Genomic DNA, 22,777 nt, shown 5'->3' with positions numbered 1-22,777 from the left:
CTCATCGGCTTGAGGACAAGGGGGTCTTTGGGCCACGGACACCTCCACCCCAGTCCTTGCCCCAGAAAGGGCCATCCTCTCCACCACGCACCCCCCTCCTCGGCCTGGGCCCATCGACTGATCTCCCCATTGTCCCTCAGAACGGAAGCACGGCCAGAATGCTCACCTCTGCTTTGGCCCAGAAGCTGTCCTTGCCGACCCTTTTAATCTCAGACACAGCATTGGTTTTTTGGTACACAGAGCCCTGTGGAGAGACAGTTTCCGCTGATGACCTGGCCCTGAAGGTGCCCTCGGCTTCCAGGCCCCCTGGGCATGGGCTCCAACAGACAACCGGTAGCGCGTCCTCATGGACACAAACTTCTCTGTAAGCGCCAAGAACTGCCAGAGAGGCCCCGCCCTGAGCTCCTGCCGGGAACCAGGCCCTGGGCAAAAGAGGCCAGGACCCACACGACTCCACTGTGCTCACCAAGGTGACCCCGGCCTCCCCGCCGTGACTCCATCCCAGGGCTGACTCAGCTCTGCCCAAGGGTCACCAGGGTGCGTGCCTGCGGGAGGCTATTCCACAGCTATCTGCCCAAGACGCCAGCGGAGGGTGCCCATGTAAAAAAGCCATAGCTGTACGCAGGAAAGACGCTAGAGCCAGGTACATCTGGAGGCCCCAGGGCTTTGTCAGGGCATCCTTATCTCCACTCAAAGCAACTAGTACAGAAGGTTCAGCTGCCCAACACCCAAAGAGCAATTACTGCCAGTGGGCATTAGGCTCAAGTGCTACTGTAAATAGCAAGAGTCCCTGCTTTTGGGTTTGGAGACCACACCAATCCTTGGAGTAAAGATGGCAAGAACAAGTAGCCTGGTTCAGGAGACAGATCAGGGAGCCCCTCTCATCCTAACTCGACTTCCTTTGTAGAATGTCCCATTGACAAGGTCATTATTTCGTCAATTTGGAGGTAATTGTTCCATGCTGGTTACGAGAGCCGGTTCCTGACACACAGAATCCCTCATCTCATCAGACTGTTAGAGATTCAGCATCAAATCAGTCTCTAAGAAGTGCTAAATGTAGGTCTGTCCTGAGAGGCGGTGGGTATATAGCTTAGTTACCTCTGAAAAAAAAAAAACACAAACCCAGGACCCAGGATATCCAGCCATTTGTATCCCTTCTCCCTGCTTCACTTCATGCAAGGACAATCCAGAATTCCAGCCTGGGGCAAGAACTCACCACTGGAGCCTGGGGGCCTGAGTCTTGGAAGCGGCTACTCTCTTTGTGGAAGTTATAGTTTGCCCCCGAAGCTTTGGCAACCTTCTGCATGATGGATTCTGGCTCCACGTCCTCCTCCGCCCGAGCATTGATGGTCACGTGAGCCCCCTGCAGGCAGATGCACAACTTGGAGGAAGGACTGCCCAGCCACCAAATGGACAGTGGGCACTTACTGACCCCCATCGCACGATGTACAGAGCCGACAAGCAAGGGCTGCTCTGCTCCTCTCCAGAGGAGAATCTAATTTTACACCACAAAGCACAGAGTGGGGGAGGAAGAAGGTCCACAGGTGTCCAACACAGTCAACCAGGCTAACTCGGCCTCCTTTCTGACCCTGCCCCCACAATCCCAACAGCTAAGTCTCTGGCATGTAACTGCTCCTTTCCCTTTCAGAAGCCTTATCTTATCTCTGGCTTTGGCTGCCTCTCCCCAACACAACTGGCCATCTTCCTGGTCTCTCACTCAGCTGACAGCCAACACTCCCCCATTCCCCTTGCCTCTAGAACAGTACGATAAAGGAACTGGGATGGCTGCAGGAAACGATGCCCCCAGAAGGGGTGACAGAGGGCTGGTACAACATGATTGGAGGCCTTCTAATCTAAGGAAATTAACCTTCAAAGATATCCTGGAGAATTAAAATATTTGCAAAAAGTAAAATACTTACTTCCACCTTCCTGGGGGGGAAAAAAAAAGGTCTTTTTGTCAACTGTTTCCTACATATTTAGAAGGAAGACTGTTCTTTCCCTCTTACAGCGGCACCACCACGGGCCAGAGAGTGAGGCGCCACAATCTACCCTCAAGCTCCACTGCAGAAAATGTTTCTCACCAACTTTGCCCGTGGATTCCCTAAAAGACTGACCAAGGCCCGGCAGGTGCTGATGGCATAATGTGGCCACCAAGTGCCAGAAGAGGACACCAGGGATGGGGGACACTGAGGGAGGACCTGGGACTTCACTGGTCCAGAGAACTGCTAGTGAGGAACACTCCCTCTACCCTAGCCTCACCAGCTACCCTCCATCTGGCACGCTGCCCAAGGTCCTGAGAGCAGGATGGTCCAGGGCTGCTCCCAGAGCACAGGCCAGAGATAGGACTTGATCCCAGATCTTCCTGGCTTTGAGGCAGGGGCCTGCCCATCGCTACTCTTATCTGCCAATTCTGGGCACCTGGTACTCTCCCCCACTCCCCTTCCTTCCTGTTTCAGTGAATCCCACCTTCTCCAATCCCTCTGAAGCACAGGGCCTCCCCTCTCATTCCTGTTGGCTTCTCTGTGGCTTGTTTTCCTCATTGTCTTCTCCAATAGAGTGGGAGCTACTGGAGGGCAGGGGCTGTCTTCTGCCTCATTCTGTCTGCCAACATTTGGCACGATAACCAGCACACAGAAAGTATTCAAGACACCAAAAGGAGGAGGCTGACCTCCAAAGAGTTAATAACCAGCAGGAAGAAAAAAGCGAGCCAGATAAACAGAGGCTCCCAGATTTCAGGGAAAGGGCAGAGTCAGAGGAGCCAGAAGAGAGGAAAGACACGGGGCTCCCAGAGTAGCATCATGGCTGGGGAGCAGCGAGCCACCCGAGCAGCGCTCTTGCGGCACGGCACCCTGCTGTGGGCCTAAGCTAACAGTGCAGCGGGAAGGCTGGGAGCCCCCCCAACCAGAAAAAGCAACTGTCCTGGTTGGGTTCTTTGACAACTCCAGGCCTCACGTATTTAGAGCACACATAAAAGGCAAGTGAAAATAAACATGTGCTGCGGATGCTCTGCTTACCATACTACTCATGGCAAGACTAAAAATTGGGTCCATGGCATCGCCACCAGAGGCAATTCCTGAGGACACCCGTTCTCTCCCCACCCATCCCTGCCTCAGTTGGAGGAAGCAGCCCCAGAGTACCCAGAGCCCAGGGCCCAAAGTGAGCTCATGGTAAAGGCCAGAATGGACTGGGTCCCAAAGCCAGCCCCCCATACACCAGAACACATTTCTTCTGCATTAAGTACAACAAACTCACAAGCATTTTTATCTGCAATCTAACATCCAAAGTGTCTCAGCACAGCTGGTGTGCTGCAGAAGGCCTTGTGAGAATCACAGATGGACACACAGGAGGGCAAGGTTGTCCCTGGCTAATGGGGAGCCACCAAAAGCTTGGGAGGAGGGAGGGCTCAGAGCTAAGCCTTCAGAAGGTTTCTCTGGCAGCAGAGACAGAATGGATTAGTCCCCTCAAAAGAGAACAATTTTAGGTTTGTCCTGAGATGGGGTCAGCAAAAACACAAATAACCTTTCTCCTGGCACCAGAACTCTAGGACCGGTGCCACTGACCCAGTTGCAGGCATTTTCCCTGGCTGTCCCTGGGCTAAAGCTGCTTTCCTGAAGCCTCCTTGGTGTCGGTGCCTGCCCTGCATGTGGATCTTACTGGTACAGGGCTGTCGGCCCGCCATGTCCCCATAAGGATGTGGGCTACTTGAGAGCAAGGACAGGGCTCGGCTCAGTGCCTGATTCACAGTGGGTACTAAGGCTTGACTTTACGGTGAAGTTTAAGGAACATTTCAGAGTTAGAGCTGAAAGACCACCACCAACCAGTGTTGCCAAGGACAAAGGAAAGGCTCGCGGCCAGTGAACCCCAGGAGGCTGGGAAACAGTGGCAGGAGTCATGTGGTCAGTTCTGGCAGGCAGAAAGAGATGGCCTTCAGAACAGCCTCCTAAGCGCCACCTTTACCTTTAGGAAGTTGGCCATCGTGCTGACGTGGTTGGCGCAGGCCCCCTTCCGCACATCATTCACGCCTTCACCCGTCTGCAACATAAGGAATGACCGTTTCATCTTTGGGCCTGACCCTTGACTTGCTCCCAGAGTGATACCATCCCAGGATGGAGTCCCAAAGTAGAAGCAGAAAAGGGCAAATCTCAAATGGGCCACCACTCTCTCAACTCTTCCCTGTGAAAGCTCTTGTCAATCAATGGTGAGAAGCCTGGAGCACAAAGGAAAAGGGCCCAAGTCCTGTCCTAGCTGGGGAGCGCAGGGAAGGGGCTGGATTCAATGGACACTCCCCCAATCACTTTAAAAGAAGCCAAGAGTTCTAAGGGATCCAGAAGCATCTGACCAAATTCACTCCAACACATCTGGCAAGTGGGCACCGGTGTCTGGTGCCACACCTCCAGGAACTAAGGAGGTTCATACCCTGATCAGACAGGTGCAATCAGGGAGTTCTCCCCAACAAGAGAACAACCCAGGCTTTGCTGAAGGCTGCCACATTAGGTCGTCCAAACCAACTCCCTGCCCAACTTTGCAGCGAGTTAAGGTGGAGGCCCTGGCAATGTGCAGCTTTCAGCACAAATCCTAGGGACAGAGTCTTTTTCTATTGACCCTGCACTAGCTTTCAGCTGAGTGCAACAAGCCTCACTGATGCACTAACATTCACGGAGGGCCTAGGATCCAGATGTCCCTTCTACCTCACATATAACTGATAAAATTCAGAGTGAGAGGAGAAAGAATGATTTGCCACAAGGTAATGCAGCAAACCAGTGACATGTGGGTTAAAACTAAAAATTCTCAATACTTAGGGATTATACAAAAGGCACAGTATCTTTTGAGAATCTGCCATTTTCTTTTTTATAATGTGCCAATCCCAGAAGTCAAACAGAAACTAATTCTGCAAGCAAACTGGAAATTAAAGCTCTACGTACCCAGTTGACAAGGACAAATTTGGGTAGGCCAGAGTTTGGGTCCTTTACCCGGCAGAAAGCGTACATCACCTTCCCACTGTTTAGCTCCTCCACCATCTCTTCCAGGCCACCTTCTGTGGTACAAAGTAGCAAGGAAGGAAATTAGGAAAACATTGGGGGAAATCCTGGGGAAGCTGAGCAGAACTTATGACAACAAACAATAATAAAAACAGGCTCTGAATTTCTTTAATTTCTTTTTTATTTTTTGTTATTCTGAATGTAACAAACACCAACATGAACATTTTCATAAGCAAAGAACAGAAAAAGAAAACTCTGTAAACATACATATGTGTAACATACTGTTACATAGGCTTTGTTTCATCCAAATACATGACAAATTCAAGTGAGTGGTTTCTAAGTTGTCGTGATTCAGAAACTAGGCGTTGACCTAGAACTAACACCGTACACCAAGATAAGGTCAAAATGGGTTAATGATCTGGACATAAAGAATGACATTATAAACAAATTAGAAGAACATAGGATAGTTTACTTCTCAGACCTGTGGAGGAGAAAGGAATTTGTGACCAAAGAAGAAATGGAGATCATTAGTGATCACAAAATAGATAATTTTGATTATATTAAGTTAAAAAGTTTTTGTACAAACAAAACTAATGCAAACAAGATTAGAAGGGAGCAATAAATTAGAAAAACATTTTTACAGTCAAAGGTTCTGATAAAGGCCTCATTTCTAAAATATTTAGAGAATTGACTCAAATTTATAAGAAACCAAGACATTTTCCAACTGATAAATGGTCAAGGGACAATTTTCAGATGAAGAAATTGAAACTATTTCTAGTTATATGAAAAGGTGCTCCAAATTGATTAATAATGATTAATCAAAGAAATACAAGTTAAGACAACTCTGAGATACCACTACATACCTGTCAGATTGGCTAAGATGACAGGAGAAGATAGTGACAAATGTTGGAGAGGATATGGGAAAACTGGGACACTGATACATTGTTGGTGGAACCGTGAATATATCCAGCCATTCTGGAGAGCAATTTGGAACAAAGCTCAAAAAGTTATCAAACTGTGCATACCCTTTGATCCAGCAATGTTTCTACTGGGCTTATATCCATTCCATCCCAAAGAGATCTTAAAGGAGGGAAAGGGACCCACATGTGCAAAAATGTTTGTGATAGCCCTTTTTGTAGTGTCAAGAAACTTGTTCTGTAAGAAATGACCAGCAGGATGATTTCAGAAAGACCTAGAGAGACTTACATGAACTGATGCTAAGTGAAATGACCAGAACCAGGAGATCATTATACACAGCAACAAGACTGTACAATGATCATTTCTGACGGATGTGGCTCTCTTCAACAATAAGATGATTCAAACCAGTTCCAATTGTTCCGTGATGAAAAGAGCCATCTATACCCAGAGAAAAGACTGTGGGAACCGAGTTTGGTTCACAATATAGCATTTTCACTCTTTTTGTTGTTGTTTGCTTGCATTTTATTTTGTTTCCCCCTTTTTTTTTTTGGGGGGGGGGTGATTTGATTTTTTTTTTGTGTGGCATAATTGTATAAATGTGTATACATATGTTGGATTTAACATATGTTTCTACCATATTTAACAAATATTGACTACTTGCCATCTAGGGGAGAGCGTGGGGGAAAGGGAGGAAGTTGGAATACAGGGTTTTGCAAGGGCTAATGTTGAAGAGTTATCCACTATTTTGAAAACTAAAAAGCTTTAATTAAAAACAAAACAAAACAAAACTTGTCCTGATTATGTTCTCTAACTTTGTCTTCTGGGCATTTAAAAAAATGCTCCAATGACCTTCTTTGCTACCTTTGCATTCCCCTTCCAATTCAAAAAGTTAGCAAAACAAATTCAAATTTGGCTATGGACCACCCCCCCCCCCCAAAAAAAAAATCTGTTTCATTCTGACCTCTAGCCCACATCATTTCCAGTTGGTCACTGCACTGACCAGTTTTAAGGTAGCTTTTTAAAAAATGTAATTGTAAATAAGTTCCTAAGTTGTTATTATATAAATTGTCCTTCTGACTATGCCCAAAAAAGTATAAAACTATGCATACTCCTTTACCCAGCAATACCACTAAGTTTATTTTCCAAAGAGATCAAAGAAAAAGGAAAAGGATCTAGTTGTACAAAAACATTTGTGGCAGCTGTTTTTGTGATGGCAAAGAACTGGAATTGAAGGGATGCCCTTCAACTGGGGTATGGCTAAACAAGTTGTGGTAAATAAGTATGAAGGAATACTATTATACAATGAAAAATGAGGAGTAGGATGGTTTCAGAAAAACTTAGAAAGATTTATAAGAAAAGGTGCAAAGTGAAATGAGCAGAACCAAGAATATTGTTAGTGATGGACAATAAACTGTTGAAAGACTTAGCTATTATGATTAAGACGATGATTGAGGATAATTCACTCATAATGAAATGTGCTATTCCCCTCCAGAGAGAGAACTGATAATCCATAAATGCAGACTGCAGCATAATTTGTTTCACTTTATTTTTTGCAACACAGCTTAATGTGGAAGTGTGTTTTGCATGATTTCATATGCACAATAGGTACGGTATTTCTTGCTTTCTCAAAGGGTCTGAGAAGAGGGAAAGGAGAGAAAATTGAAGCCGAAAATAAAAGTAAAACATTTGTCTTTTAAAAACTGTCCTGTTTCTGCTCACTTCAATCTGCATTAGCTCATGCAAGTCTTCTCAGGTTTCTCTAAAATTGTCCCTTTCATCATTTCTTATGGCACAATTCTCCACTACACTCATACGCCATAACATATTTAGCCATTCTCCAATTGCTGGGCAGTCCCTTTGTTTCCAGGACTGTATTACAACAAAAAGAACCAAACTATTTTTATCATGAATCCTTTCCTTTTTTCCTTTGATTTTTCTTTTGAGGAAAAAAAATTAGTGACATTGCTTTATTATTACAGTTTTCATCAGCCACTAGAAGGAAAAGGAATAAGCCAAAATGACTTAGCTTCATGGCAGTCTGGATCCAATGAAAAGTAATAAGATTGCTAATGAGGCTGCCAAATATATCCTGCATTAAAATTCACTCCTGTCCTTATTCTTGCTCAAAACCTTAAGAGACCATTCCCTCTACCTCAAGGAGTCATCGTCCCATAGACCCCTGGATATTTTCAGGGTGGCAATTATAACCCTTTATAAGATCCAATTGTCTAAAATATGTTTCCAAATTTCCTAATTCTCCCTTTGGGTCCACTGAAGACCTTCTGAAGAGGTTGTGGGCCAAAAGTGAGATCTCGGGTTTTAATCCCTAGGTTACAGGGCTCTAGATCTGAGAGAGCCCTCAGCTTCTCTGAGAGAAAAGATTATAGTAGAGGGCATTTTATAAGAATATGTTAAAGGCTCTCCAAGAATGCCAGATTTTTATAGTAGCTATTCACAGAGAAGTGGTTAGTCATTCTTTTTGTTTTCCCATTTTTATTACTAAGTGTATGTAAACAAAAATAGTTTGCTGGGTTATTTCTTATCTAAAGTTAAAACCTTTATGGAGTTTCTAGAGTATCCATCGGCTAACCAACCCAACTACAACACACACAACTAACATGGGACAGACTTTAGGATAGGCGAAGGAATAAAAGGGGGGCAGCTAGGTGGTGCAGTGGATAGAGTACCAGCCCTTTAGTCAGGAGGACCTGAGTTCAAAATCTGGCCTCAGACACTTGACATTTCTAGCTATGTGACCCTGGGCAAGTCACTTAACCCCATTTGCCTCAGCAAAAAAAAAAAAAAAAAAAAAAAAAAGAACTAAAAGAAAAAGGGCTAAAGAAGATCACCACAATTCAGGAAGAGCTATGGATTGGAACTAAACAGCTAAAGCTCATTTAAATACAATGGAAAAGAACTATGTGTTTCAAAAAGCAATGAGAAATCTCATCATGAAAAAAAAGCCTGCAATCAGGCTCCAATATTAGCATGGCTGGTACTTCCACTCATCCAACAAGTCTTAAAACAATGTTTCAAAATACTTGGGGGGGAGGGAGGGAGAAAAGAGAGAGGGGGCAGAATACAGCAGAGGCTTTGTGATCTTTTGCTCCAAGAAGAGATGGAGGCAGAGGGTTGTGGGATGCTGCTCACATCAAAATTTTTCAATGGAATGGTTAGCTTGGTTAAGCAATTTTTCCTTTTTTTTATTCTTTGTTATAAGGGATGACTCAAACAGGTAAAGAACATTTTGAGAAATGTAGCTATTATAAAACTAAGATAATGATAAATAGAGAATCACATCACAATCAGAAAAGGGAACCTTAACCTCTCTTACCACAGCAATGGACAAAACAGACCCTCTGTCTCCCTAAGGGACTAAGGAAGGTGTTAACCCTTGGTGTGAGGTTGAAAAGATTAGATCCAAGCAGAAAGAACACAAGGATTTAGTTAAAATGTCTTCACGCTAACATCCTGAAACTCAGTTTTGTCACTTACTATATTAAGTAATGTTGGGGAAATCACTCTTGGGCCTCAGTTTTCTCATCTGCAAAAAATAAATTAAACCCCTCTAAGGTCCTTCCCAGCTCTAGCTCCTATGATCCAGGGGAGATTAAGTCCCCACTCTCAAACTCTGCTTCCTTGCCTTTAAGAGAGGACTGGCAGTGTAGGGCACGTCCCTAGGAGGAACAACAACACAAAGAAAAATAGGACAAAAAAATCTGTATTCATGAGTTTTTCTGTCCTTGCTGAAAGAGTCGGGAGAAGGGGAGAAGGAAGAATTCTGTTGAAGAAAAAAAAAAAAGCAAACATTGCCATTTTCAGCTTGGGTGCTTTTGTTCTATGTCATCACTGGAAGCAGTTCCAGGCTGGCCTACACTGCCCTTGATACACCCAAGATTGTCACCAATGCCCTTGTGTATATGTATGTGCATGGCACATGAAACATACAGCAAGACAGTAGTACATAATTAAGTGGTCGGTTGAGCAGTATGGACACTGGGCATGACCCAGAAGAGTTAGAAAGAGGGATGTTTCAAATTCTCCAACATCCCCTCAACCCCCATAAAGGATATTTGGAGGATTTTATTTAGTTGTTTTCCCAAACTGTAAAAGATGTTATTTTACTGGAGTGGGTGCTCTTTCCTTCCCCAGAAAAGTAGGCTTTGCCGGAGGCCTCCAAGGTCTCCTCTTTGTTAGACTGAGAGTAATTACAGCACCAGATGCTTTAGGCAGCAGGGTAACATGATTAAGAATCAGAGGATGATGTTTTCTGGTGTGTCATTGCTCAGATTCACACATTCAGGTGGCCCCAGGCTAACACATTTGAGATACACAAGTAATCATGACATGAATGGAGAGATATCCCTTACTTTTCCAAGTTTTTCTTAGCTAACTTTTCCTGACAATGCCATCACCAAGATAACTCAAGAAACATTTATTAAGTAACTACTATGTACTAGACACTGGCCCTTGGCAGCCTCCCCTGTGCTCATTCTAAGCAGTCAATGGAGCAAGGCCTAGATGGCCTCAATCACCACTTCCATGCACTTTTTGATGAACAACATCTCCTTATCCTTCTGGGTCCCCATACAAACCCAGATACTCTAAGTGAATACACAGAAGACATGATGAGACTGTGCATTCATTCCACTGAAATGCTGAGGATTCTCTTTCACTCTTGTGCATGTCTACCACTATATGTATCATGGTCTTCTTTTAAACAGTATGAGAAAGAACAAGGCCATGGAAAGAATTCATGCCCTAATTTCCTCTTGCTACAAGCAATAAAAACTCTTATACGACCTCAAATGAATGTGTTAGGGCCAGGTGGTTATCAGGGAAGCTGAGATATCAACTTCCCTGCATTTGGTCAGGCAAGGAACAAAATCCAAGTTAGAAGCAAGAGGTAGAGGCAGAATGACTTTAAGGAACCCTGACCTATGTTGGGGATAGGTGACTCAATAAGGCCCCTCCCAGCAAACACCAAAGAAAAAAAGGTTGGCAAACAGCTGGAAGAACAAACAAAGAAAAAAAAGGGAAAAGAAGAACAAAGAAAAAACAAAGTGCTCTGTCTGCTCTGCATTTTGCCAATAATCTGACATTTCACCATTTTACTCTCGAGGAAGAATTCCCAGAATGGAGCATCCATAAATGCAGAACAGCATCTCTCTCAGCCTGTCAAGGGCCATCCTTTCCCCCTTGTCCTCACGTCCACAACAAAAAGTCACTTTTCACTCACTTTCCCATCACATGTAGGCTCACCTCCAGTGCCAGCCACACGGATATCATTGCTGTTGCCTTCATAAGTAAACAAGGCCCTGAAAGAAAACACAAGTAGACTAAGCGGTCAAGTGTCACAGTACACCCCTCACCCTGCAGTGCTACAGAAGTCCACAATAACTAGAAGTCTTATAAATGATAGTAGCTCAAACTCTGTAAACATTTTACAAAATTCTGTCCTTCAAAGGCAGAGGTAAAAAGTCCCATTATCCCATGTCAAAAATATGAAAACTAAAGTTGAGAGATGGGCTACACAGCTGGAAATGGCAGAAAAGAGCTGATCCCAGAGGTCAGGAGGTCAAACTCAGTGCTCTTTCCATTATACCCATCTGTTTCTCCAACACCAGGATATTATGGTTCTTTTAAAAAAAAAAAAAAAAAAAAAAAAAAAAAGCTCAATAAAGATGCTATGACTTTTCTTTCTTTCTTTCTTTCTTTTTTGATTATAGCTTTTTATTTACAAGTTATATGCATGGGTAATTTTACAGCATTGACAATTGCCAAACCTTTTGTTCCAATTTTTCCCCTCCTTCCCCCCCATCCCCTCCCCCAGATGGCAGGTTGACCAATACATGTTAAATATGTTAAAAGTATAAGTTAAATACAATATATGTATACATGTCCAAACAGTTATTTTGCTGTACAAAAAGAATTGGACTCTGAAATAGTGTACAATTAGATGCTATGACTTTTTAATACAAGTCACTACAATTCTGAAGACAACTCCCTCACTTATTCAAAAGAATTCACAATCAAAGATATAGAAAAATCAGAGGAGAAGGATCATTACTGTTTATTAAAGAGACCTTCAGAATCACAAAGGCTAAAGACATGAAGCTAAAAGACAAAGGGAGAGCTGCCCTCATATGCCTACCCCAAAGCAACATGAGCAAAACTGGGAATATCAAGGAAGAGAAAGGGCCACAAACCTGACACTTGCTCTGTCTGCCTACCTAGGCCTGAGCTGTCTAGGTTGGAGGAGTCTCCAAGTTCTGATGTGCTCTTTCGCTCTTTCAAATTTCTTCCCTGGCCACTGCATCCCAGATCATTTTAGTCTTGGACAAGTTACTGTCTCCAGAAATGTTTTAATTCCCTCACATAAAAATAGTCTTATTCTTTTCATTTTCCTCTTCAACAATATCGGTATTTACTTACAGGGAATGTACCACCAATGCCTACAACACATAGGCTTATAAATAAAGGCAAAGCTTCTTGGGAAAAGTCACAATTATGAATTGTGAGATATTTACTTCAGTGAGAATAAGCTAACAAAATAGGACAATCCCCCCACTTTCAGTACAAAAAAACAAGTTGAGTGAAAATTCCCACATCAAATATGGCAGTCACACTAGCCAGCTTTAAACCAGCCCAGACAGGCAGGTCTGTGCACTATTCTAACATTCAACTGGGGGGAGGTTTTAACCTTCATTGGCATCACAAACCCTATGGACAGTCTGGTAAAATACACTAAACCCCTTTTCAGAACAATCTTGTAAATGCACAAAACAGAGCACACAGGATTCCAAAGTAAATCTATTACATAGTCATTGAAATATGTTTAGAAATTAATTCACAAATAAACTCCTTCATGAAATCTAAACATGGACCTTGTAGCTGTCAGCAGGCCTAAGATTAAGGATTTCTAGATTAGAAAAAGATCTGATCATACAATAAACAAGAGGTAAAATTCCATTTACAACTCATAGCTTATCACCTAGGAATAAAACTGACTTGGAATTCCAACTATGGTAGAATAGTCTCTTAGTCTGTGGAGGAGTGTGTACATCTTATTCTGAATAAAGAAAAACGAAGCTGAAGATAAAATACTGCTGTTTCTAAAAGGCTCTGTCTAGCCTGACACATTGGCTTCGCTCAGGGCCATGTGGGGATGACCAAGCAGAGATAATGGAGAAATGAAAAGGAAGAAGGAGGGAAAGGAGACCCTGACAGGATGCATTGGATCAAGTTAATGAGCAAACAGCCAAGAAGGAATGAAACAATGCAAAGGACTTTCAGAAACATAGGTGGGGAGTAAAGAAGAATGACCCAAATGAATTGGGGAAGAGGCTGTCCTTATTTCAAATCGTTCCACCCAATTTATCACCGACAACATCACTGACTCAGGGCTTTGGTTACAGTTGGTCTGGTCCAATGTTTCCACTCTTCCCAGAAGGCTAAAAGACTGCTCCTGTCAGTGAAAACAAAAGGTCTGACTATGCAGCACTTATTCCAGTAAGGCTGGGCCCTCGAGGCCAACTGAAAGGCTTCAGCTCAGTGCACACTCTATCAGCCTCCTTTCTGAGAGGAAGCTAAGTAACTCACTTCCTCACCCCCACCTCTTCAAAGCTACCTCCCATTAATCCTTTAAGACCTCTACTTCAACTAAATTACTTCTGGTTCCAAATTACAAACTATTTCTACATAAGAATATGTGTGCCTCCTGATCGTCTGCTTGGGGAGAGGACATATAAACTTAATACAAATGAATACAGATCAGTTCTGGCAAAGGAATGGTCCAGACAATCAGTGGCCATGCCACAGTGAACTGAAGGGATCTGGGAAAGTCCAGAGGACAGAAAATGCCTGGGTTCCACAGCAGGAATAGGATTTAAATGGAAAGGGAAAGCCCGTGAGCTGGAAATCAGGAGGGAACAAAAAGACAATGGGAGGAAAATAGAGGGGGGAGGAAGCAAGACAGTCAAGGCCTCGTCCAGGGGCATCGGATAATTCAGGAATGGTAAGAGAGGAAGAAGCAGGGCCCACCCAGCTCCTGCCCAGGGATCTGAAGAGACAACAGGAGGGGAGAGGGGCTTGAAGGCCAAGCTCTGAATGCTATGGAAGGTTCTGAGACAAGAGGATGGCCCAGTAAAACTGGCACTTTAACAAGATGGGTCTGGTAGCAGCCTGCAGGAGTGTTATAGGGAAGGCAACCGAGGCTTATCAGAGTAACCTGGGCAGGCAGCATGTAGCTCTGTTACATCCCTTTACTTCACCGCTGATCCTCTTCCCAAGCCTGGGAAAGAGGCACTGTGAGCAGAGTTCCTATTTTTCAAATGAGGAAACAAACTCGAAGGTTTTGTAATTTTCCCACGTTCACACAGTTAATGTCAGAGGCATGATTCAAACGCAGGTATCACCTGATTCTGTCTAGAGCTCTGCCGTTACAATACCCAGCCTTTCCTACTTGGGTGGTAGCAATGAAACAGCACAAAGGAATCATCATTGAGTCTTTATGATTGGCTACAAAAGAAAAGCAAGAGAGAAGTCAAAGATGCCTCTAAGACTTCAACGTGGGTTAATAGTGTCATAACAGCAGCAGAATTAGGGAAGTTGAAAGCAGGAACTAAGAGCTAAGTTGAGAAGTCCTATTTTAGGCAAACAGGTTTTTCAGGTGAAACTGCCCAAAAGGCTGCTGGAAACAAGGTATCAGGCATATGAGATTTTGTCCCAGCCTGATGTCAAAGACGGAAATCACCTGAAAAAGGTGGGGAGGGGCACGGAACGACCAAAGCAGACCCTGATGCTGCCACACAGACGCTTGCACTTCAGAGTACATCTGATGCCCCAGAGACTGGAGAGGAAGAGAACCAGGAGCCTGAGCAGGGAGATGACCAGGCAGACTTCCACTTCCTGCTGAGCCCCCTCATCTCCAGCCTCAGGGAAGAAGACTGAAAGACGCCTCATCTGTTGGAGCCACTTCTCTGTGCTAACCCAACCCCCACTGCCTGCTGCCCACCTAGTCTCCCAACCTTCCCTCTGACCTCCCATATCCTGCTGCTGTCTCTTGGGGAAGAAAAGGAGCAACTGCCTCTTCCCCCTCCTGCTAGGCTCTTTCTTCCCTAACCTCCAGGCTTCAGAGGGAAGAGTGGTAGCAAAGCATGAATGATGCCCTGCCTTCCATCTCGGACTCCAGCCTCCTCTGGGAAGTGGGCCACCCTTCACTCAACATTCTCACACAAGTCACACCTTTGCTCTTCTGCCCATCCTGGCCCCTCATGAACTGATTCAACTCCACCCTACCTTTATCTCTTGAACCTCTGGCCCGTGTAGCCAAGCCCCAAGCTTCGATAACTCCTACCACCCACTGCCTTTGCTCCTACAAAGTCGCTGCTGAACAAAGCTAGGGAAAGTCACTGCAGTCCCTGCCGAGACCCACTACAAATCTGTCATCTCCTGGGCCCTCACTACTGCCTGGCAATCCTAACCTCGCCATCCCACTCTCTGAAGCATTATTCCAAACCTCTCCGGCTTCCCTCCCCAAATCTGTCTCATATAGTGCAGCACAATCAGGGCTACTTGCCATGAGCTTGCTCTCCCCGCCTTGCCCAGGTCCTGGGTGCCCTCTGCCCTCTCTTCTCCCAGGAGATGATCTTACTCCTTATCAAGGCTAACCTCTTGTACCTGTCCAAGTGAACCCATTCCATCTCTCATAGACTGCCCCTCTGTCATTCTCACTCTCTCTTTCCAACTTCTCCCTCTCTGTTGGCCCCTTCCCTCCAGCTGACAAACTTGCAGATGGCTCTCTGAGGAGGGGTCCTCTTCTAGAAATAATACAAAAGTGAAATTGAGAAGCCTCGGCAATAGCTTCCCCTCACATCTCCCCTCAATTCTTCCCTCCTCCCTTATTCCCCACCTTCCTTGCAAGAAGCCTCCACTTTCCTCTCACTCACTCCTTAACCCCTTAGAATCCAGATTTTGATGGCCTTTTCTCAGTCCTCCTCCTCCCTGACTTCTGACACACCTCCCTGATAGTCTCTTTTTTCCTAGGGTTTTTTCTGGTTTTCCTCCTACCTCTCTTACCTCTCTTTCTGAGTCTCCTTTGCTGGATCCTTCTCCTGATCACATCCCTCTAACCACAGGATTTCCTCATGGTTCTGTCCTGGACTCTCTTCTCCTTCTTCACTTGGGGATCTCACTAGTTCTCATGGATATAATCAATCTCTCTATGCTATGATTCTGAAATCCAACTATCCTGCCCAACTCTCTCTGTGGACCTCCAATCTTACAAGCACAATGGCCTTTCAGACACCTTGACTGGATGTCCAATAGATATCTTAGACTCAATATGTTCAAAACAACTCATTATCCTTCCACCTAACCACTCCCCACCAACACCACCTTCCTAATTACTGTAAAAAGCAATGTCAATCATCCTCCCAGCCCCCTCAACTCACACCTCAAGAGTCATACTGGACTACCTCTCAACCTCAATATATCCAAGCTATTGCTGAGGCTTCTCAATTTCACCTTTGTATCATTTCTAGAAGAGGACCCCTCCTCAGAGAGTCATCTGCATCCAGAAAGAGGAGAATGGGGCTGAATATAGATCATAACATAGTATTTTTGTCGTTTGCTTTTTTCCCCTCACTTTTTTTTTTGCCCTTCATATTTTTTTTAAATTAAAAGTTTTTATTTTTCAAAACATGTATAATCCTGCAACATTAGCCCTTGCAAAACCTTGTGTTCCAGTTTTTCCCCTTCTCCCACCCCCCTCTCTTAAATGACAAGTAGTCCAATATATGTTAAACATGGTAGAAATATGTTAAATCCAATATATGCATACATATTTATCCAATTATCTTGCTGTACATGAAAAATCAAATCAAACCAGAAAAGAAAATGAAGAAAATAAAATGCAAGTAAACAACAAAAAGAGTGAGAATGCTATGTTGTGAACTATACTCAGTTCCCACAGTCCTGTTTTTCCCCTCATTTTTTCCTGTTTTGATCTGATTTTTCTTGTGCAGAATGTTAACTGTAGAAATATATTTAGAAGTGCACATATTTAACATATATTGCATTACCTGCTGTCTAGGGGAGAGGCTGGGGGGAGAAGGGAGGGAGAAAACTTTGGAATCAAGTTTTTGCAAGGATGAATGTTGAAAACTATTTTTGAAATAAAAAGCTACTATTAAAAAAATAAAAATAACGGGAAAAGGTAGGCATGGTGATGCTCATCTGTAAATCCTGTTATTAAGGGCGGGGAAAAAGAGGACCCCTTCTCTCCTCTGACTCTGCCATCCCCCAGGTGTAGACCCCCCCCCCCTCATCTCATGTCTGGACTACTGTACTAGATGCTGAAGGGGTCTGCCTACTTACAGTTTCCCCCCTCATCCTCCAATCTTCCCCATCATCATACTCCAATCCATTCTCCATTTAGCCACAAAAGAGATTTTCCTAAAGTATAGGTCTGATGATATCATTCTATCCAGTAAGCACCAGAGGTTCCCTGGTGCCCCCAGCATCAAAGTCTTTCATAAGCAAGATCCCTCCTACCTCCCCCCTGCTATATATACCCCCAGTGATCCCAGGACACTGGCCTCCTGGCTGTCTGTCCTCCCCATTTCCCACCTTCCAGATGAAGCCTTTCCCAACTCATTTTGGTGCCTTCCAAGCTTTTTTCTTTCTTTCTTTCTTTCTTTTTTTTTTTTTGCTTATTTGAGTTACTTGAGGGTAGGAGCTATCTTTTGCTTCTGTGTCCCCAGTGTTCAGCACAGACCGCAGCACATAGTAGGCACTTAATGAACGATGACTGACGTTAGTGGATGTTGGAATAAGTTCCATAATGCAACAGCTTTCATGACAGAATGTGCAAGCAACAGATGCAGTGTCCCTCCTACTGATAGTGTGTGTGTGTGTGTGTGTGTGTGTGTGTGTGTGTGTGTGTGTGTGTGTGTATAGGGGGGGGGGAGTCTGCGCAAGGACATGAAGAGATGTAATATTATACACAAAACAGCTAGCGTGAGGGGAAGTGATGTGTAATAAATCTAGAAAGGTAGGAGGGGGCTATAAATGCCATTTTACATTCCCCCCCAGTGGCCAGAGTCACTGAAGCCTACTGAAGGAGGAGAAAGGAAGAGGGTGTAAGAGGGGAGGAAAGGAGAGAATGAAGGAGAAAGAGGGGAAGGAGGAGAGGGGGAGAAGAGGAGAGGGTAGAGAAGAGAGAGGGAGAGACTGAAGGCTAGAAGACTACCTACTGTATAACACTAAGTAAAAGGTAAAGAGCATGACTGTTGATAGAGAGAAAGGAAGAGAGTGTGGTGAAGGTTGATTTTATAAGCCTTGTTAAATGACTAGATATGGGGGTGGGGAGGCATGACTTAGATGTTTCAAAGCTGAGTGACTGGAAAGGTGGTGGTACTCTCAATAGAAACTGGGAAGCTAGGAAAAGGATTTTTAAAAAGGAGTTCTTTTTTGGACACACAGTTTCTGGTGTCTAAGAGACACAGAGTTAGGTGGCCATTATGCCCAAGAGCTAGGACTGGAGCTCAGGAAAAAGATGAGGGCCAGATATGCAGATTCAGGAGTCATCTGCCAGAGAGATGATATGAGAACTGACACTATCATTTCTGTATCACTAGCAGAGAAGTGACAAGGAACTGAAGACAAAGGAAGATCACTAAAGTGAGTTGCAAAATTTCCTTCCTTAATTGTTACCACTCAGTTGTGTGTGACTCTTTGTGAACTCATTTTGGGGGTTTTCTTAGCAAAGATACTCCAGCCTTCCCTGAAACCTTTTCTGCAGATCTGAAAATAACATCTTCCTCACTTCTGGCCTACATCTATCTATTTCACCACCTGGTTGTCACTTACTTGCTGTGTGATAAATCACTTCATCCTACCTGCCTCAGTTTCTTCATCTATAAAATGAACTAGAGAAGGAAATGGCAAAACCAGTCCAGTGTCTTTGCCCTCCCCAAAAACCCAAATGGGTTACAGTAGTCAGACATGACTGAAACTCAACAACAGAATTTTTAAGTTTGACTTGTGTATCTCCAAGTAAAATTTTGCAGTTTTCCACTGTCCACCTCCTATCCCCCTCTTCAACACATGATTTCAAAGTGGGTCTTTGCCAGATACCTAAGGCAAGATAGAAATGGAGAGGGAGTTGGAGGAATAGAGTACCCAGACTCATTTTCTGCTTTTTAACTACCACAGCCAATAACTTTATTAGTTTTCTGGGACCTATATCTTCTTAGGCTCCAACCTAAGTAACCTGGACTTAGGAAGTTAAGTGGAAAAAAGTTCTTCTTTTCCTTAGAGTAACTCAGTTCAAAATGTATTCTCTGAGCTAAGCAACCCAGCACTATGTAGCCTGATGTGCACTAAAAAAATTCAGAATTAATAAGAAAACATTAACCACAAGATTTAGATGAGCGGGAGATAATGACTAAAGAAATTAGTGTCATAGCAACAAAACTACAAGCTTAGAGGCTCTGGGCAAAACAAGATGAACCTTTAAACAACTCAGCCTGAACATTTACCTGTACTGCAATTTGTGAAATTATTTTCCAAATAAAGAGACTCTTTATGCTCCTTCCAAGTCCTCCTACTTCCACTTTGTTCCCACATGATAGGCACTGGAGGTTACAAAAAATAGAAAAAAAAACCCCAAATACCCAGCCCATATGACAGATTGTATGGCAGTATTAAATTTAGAGCTAGGAAGACCCAAGTTCAAATCCTATCTCACACTTACTGGCTGTGTGACTATGCAAATCTACTTAAGCTCTTTCCTCATTTATAAAATGGCAAGAATTTTACAGCACCTACATCACAGCCTTGTTTTGAAGATCAAATGAGAAAATATTTGTAAATCTCTGCAAACCTTACAGAGATTGCAAACAAATTCTTACAAACAAGCTACATTTCTCATTTTTCATCTGGTTGCATTACCCAAGCCCCAATCACCTCACTATGCTAATAATATACTGCACCTCATCACAACCATCTGCATATCAGAATGGAGGGTGGGGCCACCAACTCCAACCTCCATTTTAGGAGAGAGCAGCTCAAACATCTCATTTCTCACTTGGCTGCATTATTTTGAGACTGCCCTGATTCCAGCCCCCCCTCCTCCCAATATTCCTTTTGTGTTGCCTTACCCTTTTGTGATCTCCCTAAGAGCACGAACCATTTTTTTAAAGTATCCCCAGTGCATAGCCACTGCCTGACACATAGTAGGTATCTAAAAACATTTAAGGACACAGATATACTGGCGCCATCATATAGTCCAATCTCATTTCACAGAAAGGCAACTGAGAGGCTGTGAGGCTAAATGACTTAAGAACTAGGGGAGCAGCAGGTGGGATATGACACCAGGGCATCTGACTGAGCCCAGTGTCCTTTCCACTAGCCAAGGTCATTTTCTTATTGGTGAGTTAGTTACCAAGACCTTATTACTAGCCCTCCCACTAAGGCAGTCCTCCTTAAAGTCCTCTGCAGAATTTAAAACTTCTTACCAATGATAGGAAATACAATGGAATCAAACCATCTAGGCAAAAAAGGGGAGGGGGCAGAAAGTGGCAGGTGACTAGATAGCTACAAATGCCCGCAGAAGAGCAAGATGCCAGCACTGAGCATCTGAGAAACTTCTCTGCTCGCCCCCAAAGTCACAAGGATGACCTAGGTGCAAGAAAATGTCAGCCTTTGTGTGAGAAGGGCCCCCGCTTCTCAGACTCCAAAATCCCACAAGTCACTATCACATAAACAACATGCAGGATACACTGTTTCACTGTAGTTCTGAGGAAATCATCTTGGCAACATTATTTCTCTGATGTGGGTCTAGAACAGAAAAAACCTGTGCTCCTTTTTCTTGGTAAAACTGAGTCAGGGAAGGGCTCAGCCCCTCTCTTGTTCACCTCCCAGAGAAGCCAGCCCTGGGTTTCCCATCTCGTTCTATAGAACGGACAAGGCTTTCGGGGCAGAATGCCGCCTTTCCAGCCCTCCCCCGTTCTAGAAGAGGCAGAGACACGGGCTTCCCCGTCATGAGGGACCACTGGGCTTGGGAGCAGACGAGAGATCGTTGCAGACCGAAGGAGAAGACCTCAGTTTCCCCTCAAAACTCTCAAGTCTTTCGTTTGGTCCCCACACGCCCAGTGGCCGTGAGGGCAGGGGCCTGAGAGCGCGCAGCGGGAGGGGAGGGGCGCGGGCCTTCTTCCGGCCTCTACAAGCCGCAGCCCCCTCCCCAAGGGGACACCCGGATGGTCAGCAGCATCACGGCCTCGGACCCCACCCCACGGGGCAAGCAGGGGGAAGGTAAAGAGGGAAGTGCCTCAGGCTCAGAAGCAGGCGCCCCCCCCCCCCCCAGGACACCCACTGCACCAGCAGCACCCGGCGGAGGGAGCGGGAGGGGGAGGGGGAGGGGGGGAAGGGAGAAGGGCCCGAGCCTGGGGGAGACACCCGCAAACAGCAGCAGCAGCAAAGGGCCCTTCCCGAAGCGCGCATAAAGGGCCCTCGGCTTCTCTCCCAGCGCCCCGGGAAGGGGGCCCCACCCCGCAAATCCCAGGCTCCCGCCCCAACCCTTCCTGGGGGAGACCCCCTCCCGCCTCCTCCTCCTCCACGCCCTTCTCTCTTCCACCCTCAGGACCCCCAGCCTTCACCTGCACCCCTTCCCTCCCCTCGGAAGCCCCTTCCTCTTCTCGCCCCTACTCCCCTTCCCCGCAGGTCCCCCTTCCCCTCCCCCCCTTCCCCTCGCTCCCCTCTCCCTCCCCTCCCCCCACCCCCGGCTGCAGGCGCCCTTCTGCCTCCCCTCCGCTTCCGAGAGCCCCTTCCCCCCGCCAGTCCTCACCAGTCCGTGGGGGACTTCTCCGTGACCACCTGCCGGTAGGCTTCCTGCAGCGCCGGCCCGTTCCGACTGAGGTTCACGGCCATGTCGCCTTCGCCTTCGCGCCCGGCCCCTTCCCCACCGACTCTTCCTCGGCTCCGGGATCCTCGCTCTCCGCCGCTGCCACCGCAGCCACTTCCGGGACGGGTCCCGCCCCCTGGAAGCCGGAAGCAACCTTAGCGGCGGCGCGCGGGAAGGAGGGAGGGAAGGGGCGGGGCGAGGCGAGGGGCGGGGCCTGGGGAGCGCCCGAGCTCGGAGGGAGGGATGGACGGGGCGGGGCGGAGTCTGGGGGTGGGGAGGGAGGCGGCGCACGTGCTCCGGAGGCCCAGTGCCCGAAGCCCCCGGGTGCGCATGGCTGTTTTTCCCACCCGGTGGAGGACAGAGCGGCTCCACGCCTGGGATCCGCGGCCTAAGTCCCCGAGAGTCCCGGTGGGAGCCGTCTCGGCCTCCTCACCGCCCCCTCCCCTCCTCCAAGCCAATAGCCAGACCCTAATCACCTCACGCCGGTCCCCTTTCCTCCTCCCCTTGATGCACCAAGGTGATGATGCTCTCTCAGTCCTGTGCCTTTTTACCATATGCCTCCCTGCTTCCTCATTTCCAGCTCCTGGCCTCCCTAGTTTCAATTCCCAATGAAAATACCCCCTTCCCCACGAAGCCTTTCCCGATTCCCTCTGAGCTGGCACGTGGCTTCCCTTGGAAATTACCTGCAATTGGGCTGGTTCAATATTAGAAAAACCACTAGCATAATAGACTACTATATCAATAACCAATATCAATATTGATATCAATATCAACAATATCAATGACAAAAAACTTAGGGTTATTACAACAGATGCAGAAAAAGTATTTGATGAAATCCAACACCCATTCCTATTAAAAAACACTAGAGAGTATTGGAATAAATGGACTTTTCCTTAAAATAATCAGTAGCATCTATTTAAAACCATCAGTAAACAGCATATGTAATGGGGATAAACTGGAACTATTCCCAATA

At 45.6% G+C, this 22,777-nt stretch overlaps 1 protein-coding gene across 1 annotated transcript in view; it reads right to left on the bottom strand.

Moving 5' to 3' along the window:
* DBNL (drebrin like) overlaps positions 1-21,981 on the bottom strand; it is a 28,454-nt gene extending 6,473 nt beyond the window's left edge. The window contains exons 1-6 of the mRNA XM_031949902.1: positions 21,748-21,981; positions 11,160-11,215; positions 4,923-5,035; positions 3,958-4,032; positions 1,217-1,363; positions 167-244 (exon numbers count right to left, since the gene is read on the bottom strand). Of these exons, the coding sequence (XP_031805762.1) occupies positions 167-244; positions 1,217-1,363; positions 3,958-4,032; positions 4,923-5,035; positions 11,160-11,215; positions 21,748-21,830 (552 nt within the window). The 5' untranslated portion in view covers positions 21,831-21,981. The remainder of the gene's footprint in view (positions 1-166; positions 245-1,216; positions 1,364-3,957; positions 4,033-4,922; positions 5,036-11,159; positions 11,216-21,747) is intronic.
* Positions 21,982-22,777: the final 796 nt, after the last annotated feature.

The sequence above is a fragment of the Sarcophilus harrisii genome, chromosome 2 (genome assembly GCF_902635505.1).
Source record: "Sarcophilus harrisii chromosome 2, mSarHar1.11, whole genome shotgun sequence".
In the NCBI taxonomy this organism is placed as follows: Eukaryota; Metazoa; Chordata; class Mammalia; order Dasyuromorphia; family Dasyuridae; genus Sarcophilus; species Sarcophilus harrisii.
This window is presented reverse-complemented; position numbering and strand designations above follow the sequence as displayed.